This window comes from Vipera berus (assembly GCF_964194415.1).
Source record: "Vipera berus genome assembly, chromosome: 3".
In the NCBI taxonomy this organism is placed as follows: Eukaryota; Metazoa; Chordata; class Lepidosauria; order Squamata; family Viperidae; genus Vipera; species Vipera berus.
In genome coordinates this window covers 178,095,766-178,106,891 of record NC_138204.1, presented here as the reverse complement: position 1 = coordinate 178,106,891, position 11,126 = coordinate 178,095,766, and the positions used below count along the sequence as shown (strand labels likewise).

Here is an 11,126-nt window from a genome sequence, read left to right as displayed (position 1 = left end):
CTGAAGAATGTGCTAAAATATAACTTCTGGGAAAATTAGCCATTAGAAAGTTTGTACTTGAAACCCTGTGTTTTATATAACATTGAAATACTTATTAGAATATGGCATCTCAGTTCAGATAAAGCATAAAGTTAGGCTAGGATGAGAGAAATCTAGCATGATAAAACCTGCCATTATTGTGAAAACAATTCTTTGTCACAAGTGGTATTAGCGACTTTTCAGTGATCATCACATCTTGTATGATATTGCAAGCACCAAATTTCAAAATAAATAAACAACCACTAAGAGAAAAATTGAATATAAAATCTCATAGGAACTTGTGTGAGGATACAGGTATTTTGCAACATTCAGTTATGTTGCGAGATGTTATTTAAATTATTACTTTTATTGAAAAATGTTGGAGTCCATGGAATAATGTTGCTAATATTAGAGCTTCGTTGGCTGATTAACTCCTCCTTAACTCCTTTCTAGTCCAGAATGGTAAACAGAACACATTTTTCTGTTTCCTCTTAAGTTATGATAAGAACAATGAATAATTTCCATCCAAGACAGTTTGTATTAGCAGCATGACCTCCAGCTTGTGTGGATTTCAAATATGTGATCTCAATTTCTTTGTAATTTTTATATGATTAATATTCCATAATTGTCATCATTACTAAATAATGAAATATAATTTGTTAAAGCAAGTTATTTGGGTATGCACATGAACATATATCATATGTACCCAGATCATAGGAAGCCCTTTATTAAAAATACAGCTTGCCCACCCTTGTGCCTTTTAACTCTGTTAAAACTATAATCTGACAGTCTGAGAATTCTGGGAGTTGTAATCTTAATATAGTGATAAATCACCAGATTGGAAAGGACTTGTTTAATCATTATGTTGCTGAAGTTCAACTTAAGAACTTAAGAACAGACAAGATGATTAGATCTGCCTTAAAAACAGACAAGATGGTTAGATCAAAAGTTCAGTAAAGGCATTTTTGGTGTTCAATGGTAAAGCCCTATTTTTGAAAGTGCAAGAGAAGCCAGCAATGTTGATCAGTCTACCTAACTCAAACTTTGTTGACAGGATCCTGAACTGAATTTAGGAACATTCACTTACTATTTGCTTAGATTTGGAAAGATTACATTTGGAAACACTGTATTTCCTTCTGTTTTTATCATAATCCTATAGACAAGAAAGATAATTTGTATTTTGGAAGAAAAGAGTGTTGAGGTTTAGGTAAATTAGCTTTTAATCAATTAAAGCTTTTTTAAAAACATTTTTTCTCTCTCCCCCTTCCTCTCCCTTTTCCAATCTAAGTACTGCTAACTCAATAATTCTTTGCTACTGTTTCTCATACTAATCTGTTCTAAGGAACAATAAGAATTAAGAAAGGAACAATTTATCCAAAAAATTGGCAAGAGAAACTTTTAGATAACATGAACTCTTAAGATTAAAAAATTGAGCAAATAGGGAATTAAAGGTAAATCTTTAATTACCTTTAATTCCCAATGGATTACTGCCATTGGTGAAATCTGTTAAACTGTATAATAAGGATTGAAGAATTAACCTATGATAATTTTTCATCAAATGTTATTACCTTTTAAAACTCACCTAATACCACTTCAGAACCCATTGAATGCGTTTTGCAGAAAGACCATAAAAACTGAGTTGTCTAAATATGTTTGATTAAATACCTAGTATCTATGGGACAAAAAGCTTAGTCCTCATCCTATGAAGATTAAAAAAAGATTTAATGAATTCTTTTTTTAGCATTCATTAGCAGTTCATTAAAAGACTTACTAGCTATCCTATAAAACAATGCTTCTGGCAACTTTAATATACGCAGATTTCAACTTTCAAAATTTCCCAACCAGCATGCTGTAGCACAATAGAGTATGCAGTATGAAAAATAATAGCATACCTGGCAGGAGAGGAAGCCATTGAGAAAGTTACAGGTATAGTTCAGAAACATCCAAAGAAAAGCATTGGGAAGGCAGGTTCTCAAGCTAAGGTGAGCATCCAGCAGGAATCCACTAATTATGCACTTGTCTGGTCTTGCCAGATAATCTTAAAGTGTAGGGAAAGATACAAGGACAATAAGAATAAATTTACCTGTTGCAAATTGACAGCTTTTTTCTGCTTGTAAATAATTTATAACATTTAAATTTTAGACTAGATGTTCAGTATTGAATTAACTCAATACACTGGATTGTTCAGATCAAAGAGTGTGAGTCACTCAAATTATATATCATGCTAATTTACCATTTAATCACGATTTATTGATTAAAACAAAATAGGCTGAATTTACAAAAGTCATGACTAAAGAGTTCTTGTTTTTGATTATTTTACTGTTTTATAGTTATTTTATAGTTACTAGTTTTACTGTTGTGAGCCAAGCAGAGCTGTTTAAGGTGAGTGTCCATATAAATATTTTAAAATAAATAAACATTATTATAACCTAGCTTCACTTTTCCTAACTTGAATGCCTTCCATATTCATGGGCTCCAAATTCTAGAATTCTCAGCGATTGTGTCGTGCTGCCTCAATTATTCTGGAAATAGAAAGTTATATACCTAGACCATGTGTATGTTGGAGAAGGCTGGTATGTGAAATCTAGACTTCTAAATTATATAGGCTATATAAAATTACTTAATCCATTAATATCTTGCTTCCTATGCAGTGAGCCTCATAAAGACTGAATACACTGTTAAGAGTAACAGTGCTGACAAGGAGGGTTTTGTATTGCAGCTGCCACTGTTCCAAAGTAGTTTTAGGAGCCAACTCATACTCATGTTAATGTGCATATCACAGCTCCCTTATAATTTTCTTTCAGGCAAGCAGCGTTGAATGGGAAGATTTTTTTTTTAAAAAGGAGTAGCTTAATCTTTTGCCTTTTGGTAGCTTTTCCACTCAATATTAATTTTCCAGATATACTTCCTACAAGTTTCTTTAAACCTGATGAGGAAAGACAACCATTAAATGTGAATGACTAAATGTGAAATTGAGATACTTCCAATGAAGGAAATATTAAGTGCTGTATATTCTCCTTTATTATATCTCTTTATTATGTCCCTTTTCCTAGGCAACTTTTCTAATGTGTGTTGTACTGTACACCCGCACACACATACATATGTGCATGTTGTGCAGCTGTTAGCACGTCTGTCCTGGTTTTAAGTCATAAATCATAATACATACCAGGCAATCTGAGGCTTCTCATATTCTAGCAGGCTGAGTTTGCTAGTTTCCGAGTACTCTGGTTTGTGCAAGATATGAAATTCCTATAGTGACAACATTAGCATTTCAGCTTTGTAGACAAATACCAAGTTTTAGATCTTATATGGAACTACCCAAAAGGGTGAATTTTTCCAGAGGCATTCACTTCTTTTTTTCATAATCACAACTGGGACTGAATAAATTAAAATTTCTGATTATGTTGTACTGAAGAAAAGTGCTTCTCATACCACTTATTGTCCACAGTATGACCTGATCTACAGTAAACAAGGCTTACAGCATTTGCTGTTTGATTCTTTTATCTCGCCAAGATTCAGTGAACTAAATGACAAACATCATGACTCATCTGGCACTTAGAGATCAATTTTACACTAGGACCAATCTGTCATAGTTTAACAGTGAAGAATAAACCACATCCTATTAGCTCTAAGAGTTTCCTGGTGAGTAATGGAGGAGCTTGTTCTGTGTTAATACACCCACTTTCCAAATTGTCCGCACTGTAACAGAACAATAGCCCACTTTTGTTAAGAACCAACACAAATAGAGTGAAATCCAGGTCTAAATATTTGCTCTGAAAACTTTCTGCAATATGTACCAGTATAGTGTTTTCTAGCCTTTGCAAATTTACAGTGGCTTCTACTGTGGCTTTTCTGAACATAGTTCCCATGGAAGTAGATGCATCTAAGCATAAACAATGCCACTTCCCAATATTTTATTCTGCCTTTATATGTTGCAAGTTTTGCTAAGTTGGCTGATTGCTTCTTAGTCCCCTAAGGGAAGAAAATTTCAGAATAAATCAGTTGTTCTTTTATCTATTTAATTTCCTGAAAGTTCAAAGCTTCCTTATTAGAATATAATATAGTAATTTAAATTCAGCAAAATAGGATGGAACTTATGAACTTTTCCTTGTTAAACGTCTATTGTTTTAAACTATGTGTGATGTTTTGGTAGCAAATAAGGGGATATAAGTTATCTAACATTTTTCCAATTATCTATCTTTGGCTTTTACTGACCATGAATTTTCTTAAGATTAAAAACATGCCTAAAACTATGTGGGTTTTTCTCTAGCAAAATCCAAAAGTAACAATTATTTTTTAAAGAAAGAAGAGTTGATGCCTAATTCTACACCTGAAACGAATCTCATGGCATCATAGAGGACTATTGGGTAAATGTTGAACCACAGTCTTCCTCCTTTATAGATCAGCATCTCTTGACATTTTATACTATTCTTTTAATTTATAAAATGGGCATAGAAAGCTGACATTCTGCAAAGCAGCTCACTAGCTTTTAGTCTTATATATAGATACAAGAATGCTTAAGCGCTCACAAAAACCCAACTGGGATGACAGATGGCATCTTGGGAAGGATTAATTCTGGTAAATTTTAATGCTCGAGTGTAGCAATTTGGCTATATGATAGCCATTTTGTGACTAGATAAATTTGCCTTGTCCACCATTTTGTGAATGTTTATCAACATAGTCTCCCTATTCCAGGCATTATCAAACTGCTGGCCCGCAGACCGGATGCATTACACCAAAACCATGCCACCCCATTGCCGGCAATGGGGAAAAAGTCCTGATACATTGCGTGACATCACGTGACATCGCGAGTTTGACATGCCTGCTCTATTCCAAGTTTCCTTGTTTTGGCATAACAGCAAACAAGGTAAATATATATAACATGATGCTCTATTTAAATGGCTGTTCTACGGAAACAAAGCAATATGGTCTCAGTTCAAGCCTGGGAACTGAATTTAAGTGTGGAGATGACAATATTTAAAGCTTTAGTCTATGTAAGAGATAGAAACAGGTGGCTATTTGAATACAAGGAGTCAGAATTTGGCTGCTTTCATTCTTTTTGAAATGAGGACAGTTAAACAAATTCAAAGGAGAAAGGGAGCAGATGAAAAGCAACTCATTTCTCTTTTACATTTTTAAACTTTTGGCAGGGAGAAACTAATCTACTGCTTCCTAAATTTTTACATCTTTGTAATTGTACATTAGTACGTTTTATACTTATGCCAAAGCTGAAGCCAAGAGAACTGTTCAAAAACTCCACTTTAAATTTTGATTAAAATTTCCTGCTTTAAAGTGGAGTTTTTGTCTGATTTTTGTTTTCTCTTAGCTGACAAGCCAGGCCTTAGACTATAATTATTCCAGCTGTGTCCTCCTTTTGGAAATGTTGAACTATCCAAAAAAGATTTTTACAGGAGAAAATTGAAAGTACATCTGTTTGCTGTATATATTTGTAGAAATATAAAGTATTTTTAAATAAGCAAATATTTTTTTAAAAATGTTAATACATTAATAGTCAAGGTAAACTATAGTGAAAGCTGTTTCCTTTTCATTATTTTATTTCTGTTTTATATATTTAATGTGTTTTTTTCCTGTTTAGGCATGTAATAAATTAGATAAAATGTAGGGATTGTCCAGCTTGGTGGTCTTACTTATTTTTAATAATTACATTGTATGTATGTATATATGTATGTATGCATGCATTTGCTATGTACTTTAATTAGACACTGTATTTCCTAAGAACTTGTGGCAGTATGCAGTTAGAATACATTCAGTTACAGATGGTCTCCAACTTACAACTATTCACTTAGTGACCAAAGTTACAATGGTACTGAAAAAAGTGACCTATGACCAGTTTTCACACTTATGACCATTGCAGCATCTTGCAACTTGGCAACAGGTCCTTGCACTGTCCTGGAGTAATGTGATCACAATTTGTAATCTTCCCAGCTGGTTTCTAACATGGAAAGTCAATGGGGGGAGTCATATTTGCTTAATAACTTCATGATTCCTCTAACCACTGCAGTAGTTTGCTTAATAACTCACTTAACAATTGTCTTCCTTAGCAGTGGAAATTTTGGGCTGAGTTGTGGTCCTAACCACTACCTATAATGAACAAATAAATTAACCAATAAATTATTCATCTACAATAAAAATAGGCAAGAAATGAACAGATATCAATTTCTAAATCTCTCTGAAATATTCATTTCCCAACCTAGAGGGGAAACTCTGCAGTACAACTGCTTATTGGGTTTATACAAATTTTGACAGTAATTCCACTGACCTTGTAAGGCTAATCAATCCTTTTTAAAAAAAATAAAATAAATGTGATTTTCTCTTCTAGGTTAGTGACCTTGGGAGTGTCCCAACTCAGAGTTGGAAAATTCCCAAAGTAAGGTGATAGTTAAGGTCGTCAGTTTAAATACAATGGGTATTATATAACTAACAGAATCATAAGGTTGGAAGTAAGGTTTGACATTTTCTAGTCCAACTTCCAGTCCAGGACAAAATTTCCTCAAACCATCCCAGAGAACAGTTGTCCTACTCCATCACCTTGAGTGATGGAGCATCCACCACCCAGAAGGCAGGCTTGTCCGCTGGAAAGGAAATGATTGGTGACTGCTTTTAAAATTGAAAAATTTGGAAGGCAATCAAAATTGAGAATTTTGGTAATAAATTCTTGTGGTTGTAATTTGAGGCATCACATGAATGGATTTGAAGTTATAGTCATTTTTTACATTGGTTATTAAGTGAATGGCACAGTGGTTAAGTGAATCTATTTCTCCCAACTGAACTTTTTTTGCCAGAAACTGGAAGTAAACACTGGAAAACAACAACAAAATGTTTCAAATCATAAGTCATGTGGCTGCAGGATGCTACAAACAGCCATAAAGATGAGGATTGCCAAGCACCCAAAATGCAATAGTGTGATTGTGGTTGTATGTTTGTGTGCAGCCACTGTAACTCCAAAAATGGGTTGCAAGTAGCTTTGAGGAGGAGTGTTGCAACTTCAAATGGTCATAAAATGAACTGTCATGAGTTGGAGGCTATCTGTAAAAGAACATGGATGGTTTTAGTCAGAGTTGCCAACCTTCCTGGCTTTGTGGCCTGGGGGGGGGGGAGGAGAGAGGGGATGGTTCCATGCAAGCAGCAGGCAAGTGTGCACATACATGGTGACTGTTTGCGCAAGTGGGGATGTATGTTGCACATGCTCAGCTACCACTTCCACAGCCCACTTCCAAACAGCTCAAGGCCCAGTAGTGGGCTGAGGTCTGGGGATTGGGGACCCCTACTTTTAGTGATTAGGAATTGTACTTAATAAAGGTAGTACTTGACATACCACCATAATTGTGCCCACTATGGGTCCCTTTAAAAATGGCAATCTATCAATTATCTTTCAATATCAGTTTTAAAAGCAAACTGCTTTGGAAGACTAAATCAATTATTTATTATCTGTTTTCTACCTTACATGATAAGGGAAAGGGAATCCCAAAGAAGTTAGCTTTCTTCCCATAATTAATCTTCCCATTTGTTGTCTATACATACAACAGCATTTCTCTGTAATATCCTATTTCATCCTATATTGAATCAGTAATTTTATTTTAGTCCCTAACTTTTATCTCTCCATTACTGCATCACAAATTAAAAGGAATAGAAAAACACATGAGCAGTTGCTGCAACAATAGCTATTTATTAGCATAACACTTTTCTTAAAGATCTCGTAACAACTGAAATATATACAAAGTCTTACAGCATTTACACATTAAAAAGTTTCCTATTAGCTGACGAAATATAAGATAGTGCTGCAAAGTACTTCAAAGCATGAATAATAAGAATAGTAATAATAATAATGAAACAGACCACTGCACTTTTAACTTCTCTGCTATGCACCACAACTGCCACATTGATGTGACAGTTAAACCATTGGGAAGACACAAGTTTGTAAAAAAAAAGAAAAGAAAAGAAAAAAGATTGACGTGCAGCACTGAACACTGGAGGGACAGGAATAAGGGACAACCAAAAATAAAGCTACATACTGTCATGTTTCTACAGTTCCTAGAGCTGTAACAAACTTCCACAGCCTTAAGATATAACATAGTTAAGACAACATAATGACACTTTCTCAGATATAGTTCAGCTAAATTGTGTGTTTAATTTTTGGGTAAGACGTTCTTACACTGCTATGGCTGTGTATTTCCATTTTCTATTCATGAAATGCTCAAACAGGTCTACAAAAATGTAGTCAGCAGCAGGAGCTTGTAATCATGATGTGCTTTGTCTATTTAAAGGCATTCAAGATAAGCAAACAGGATTTAACAACTCCTGTCAAAAGTTTAAGACAAGGAACCTTCCTTTAAAGGCATCATCGTTTTCATTATTCACTATCTTAGTTATTTTCCAAACAACAACAACAAAACAAATTGCCCTTTATTAGGGAAACTAAGATATGGCAGATCTTTTTTTATCATAATCCACAATAGTAGTTTAAAAAGTTTGAAACACTTTCCTAGCTACTTATAGTATATGAAAAAGACCATAGGAAGAATGTGTTTATGAAGGGGTCTCTGGTTAGAATATTAAAACAGAAAACCATGGAACATAGTTTGAAAAGAAAAAAAATAATGAAACAAGATGCATTATGCATTGTAGGTAACAGAAAATTCATCTGATCCATACTACTATGCGGTTCTAGCTAAGGTTTATTATAACCTTATTTTTGAAATGTCTTCCCTTTTTCTTTCTTAAGCAAATTAAGTTGTGCTTAAAACACCAAAAGTGGCCAAATATATTTTTTTTAAAAAAACACAACTTAAAGAGACTACAATCTATTATAAAGAAACCATATTGCCATTTAATGTAAACAATTTATTGAAGAACAAAAGCCCTGTTTAGATTCTGGTCTTAAACTTTTGGCAGATAATGTGTGTATGCTCAGCCAGGCTCTGCAGCTAGTTATTATTCAAGTAGAAGCCAGGTCAGTTCACATGTTGACAGGCATGCAACTTGAAAACATTGCACAACAAGGAACATAAAAAGAGATCTGAGAAGTGTATTAAGACTTCAAGTAGACTTCACAACCCTTCACAACTGAATATACACAAATTAGTCTTTCTTTGCCTCCCCCCTCCCCTCCCCAACACCCACTCACACATGGGACACTTTCTGTGACTCCCTAGCTTGTTTGATGCTGTATAACCACTTGATGATTCTGGCATTTCTTTCTATTGCAGAAATACCATATGGCACACGGTCATTGGCACTGTCATCATTCCTAAGGTCACTGTTGCTGTCCTGAGACTGTTCACAGTCCGAACTTATCATACTTGCACTGCGAAAGTTGAGAGAGATAATGTCAGAGTTAGCCCTTGCAAAATTTTCCATTCCAAGATTTTCAAGCTCTTCAGGATCAAGTCCACAGTAGTTAAAGAACCTTTCAACGTCTGCATCGACTCTAAAGTATCTATCACTTAAGTCCGACTTCGATCGTTGAAGGGAAGGTCGTCTGCTGACTCCACAAGTGGATTCCACTGAGTCCATCTCGGGCGATTTCAACGTAGTGATGGTTGCAATTTTGGGTTTTGGAGGCAGAGGTGGAGCTGAACTACTGCAGGGTATTGCTTTTAAAGGTTTACCACTGGATACTTTCCTAATGTCTGAGGAACTATGTGAAACATGCAAGAAAGATTCTGCTGATTGGTCCAGTAGCCGTCTGCTCACACTGGAGCTGCTTTCTTGAGGACTGTTAGAACCTTGGGTGGGATAAACCTTTAGGGATTCTGCAAAGGAGTGACGATTTAAGTCTCCTGTATCAGATTTGTGGGGAGGCCAATTTCGCGAACTGTGTTTGTGACCTGAACCTGAACTGGAGCCTTCTGAACTGTTTATAATATTCTTCAAAATTTCCAACTTCAGGTTCTCTCTCTGGAAACCACTCTCAGTCTTTGCATTGTTGCTAAATACTTTCAAGGTAGGGCTGCCCAAGGCTCGCTTAGCTGCAGGGCATACTGGCGGCTTTGGAAGCACTGCCGGCTTCACAGGTTCTTGTTTGGCGTTGATGACTTCTTGGCTTTTCACATATTTTGCCTTGTCGGCTTCCAGCCTCTCCACGGCACTAAGTCTTTTTGGATTAGGCTCCGTTTGCCTGCGAAAATAATCAGGTCCTTTGTTTAAAATGCGGAGAGGAACAGCTGAAGTGAAAGTGATGGCAGGACTGACAGGTTTGACCATGCTACCTGTCTGTAGTGTTTCTGTAGGCATGTTTGGTGGCTTTTCCCCCGCAGCCGTTTTGAATTCCTTTCTGGGATCTTCTAAATGCACGGTGCAGAAACATGTATATTAAGCACAATGAATAGCAGATGAACCTTGGAATCTGAAGGTTAGCAGGAGAAGCAGCAGTGCTTCATTCCACAGCTTGTTAAATATCAGGGATGTTTCCTTCTTTTCTGCCCTCCACCCCCCCCTCCCCAGGCGGCTTTTGTACAAACAAGCCACCAGAAACAAGCCAGTATTAATCTTGCTCTGTTGGTTTCTTTCTTCTCACTGAAGGATGCGGAAGTCTCTGCGGTTTCTTTGTGTTCCACTACAAGCAGTGATCTGAAACATAAAATAGCCAACCACATGTTAGCAATGGTGTGTGATATCAGCACTGTAGCAACAGAGCCCTCTTTCCCCACCCCTTCATTTGCTGGCTGAGCTAAAGCAGTGGGTTATTCTAGCTTATGCGTTTTCACATCATCACTGAAAAGCATACCTTTTACTAAGACTGTAAGCAAAGTAAGGACTGCTGCTCTTCTATTCAGGTATAAGCATGCATTTAATTGTGATACCAGTTTCTCACAATTTAAGTCAAGGGTTAATTTAAATGATTTAAAATATTACAGTTACATACTTCCAAGCTTATACTGTATACATGATTTACAGTATATGGCTTCTGGCTTTCCTAAAGCGGTGTTATCGTTTGAGTAAGCAGGCAGAGTGAAACAAGCTTTAGCTAAAAATAAAATGTCTATTGTCTATTAGTATTTGGTGACTGCTATGAGAAGACATAATTCCAGTTTCAGCAGAAAATTTGTTTAAGCCAGTATGATAGAATTGTAATTAAACAACTGTAA

The 11,126-nt window shown here is 35.7% G+C and overlaps 1 protein-coding gene across 1 annotated transcript; it reads right to left on the bottom strand.

Moving 5' to 3' along the window:
* Positions 1-9,159: 9,159 nt before the first annotated feature.
* On the bottom strand, positions 9,160-10,272 carry FAM110B (family with sequence similarity 110 member B; the record flags this gene model as incomplete). The annotated part of the gene is made up of 1 exon (XM_081322215.1): positions 9,160-10,272. The coding sequence occupies one exon, from the start codon at positions 10,270-10,272 to the stop codon at positions 9,160-9,162; it is 1,113 nt and encodes a 370-aa protein (XP_081178341.1).
* Positions 10,273-11,126: the final 854 nt, after the last annotated feature.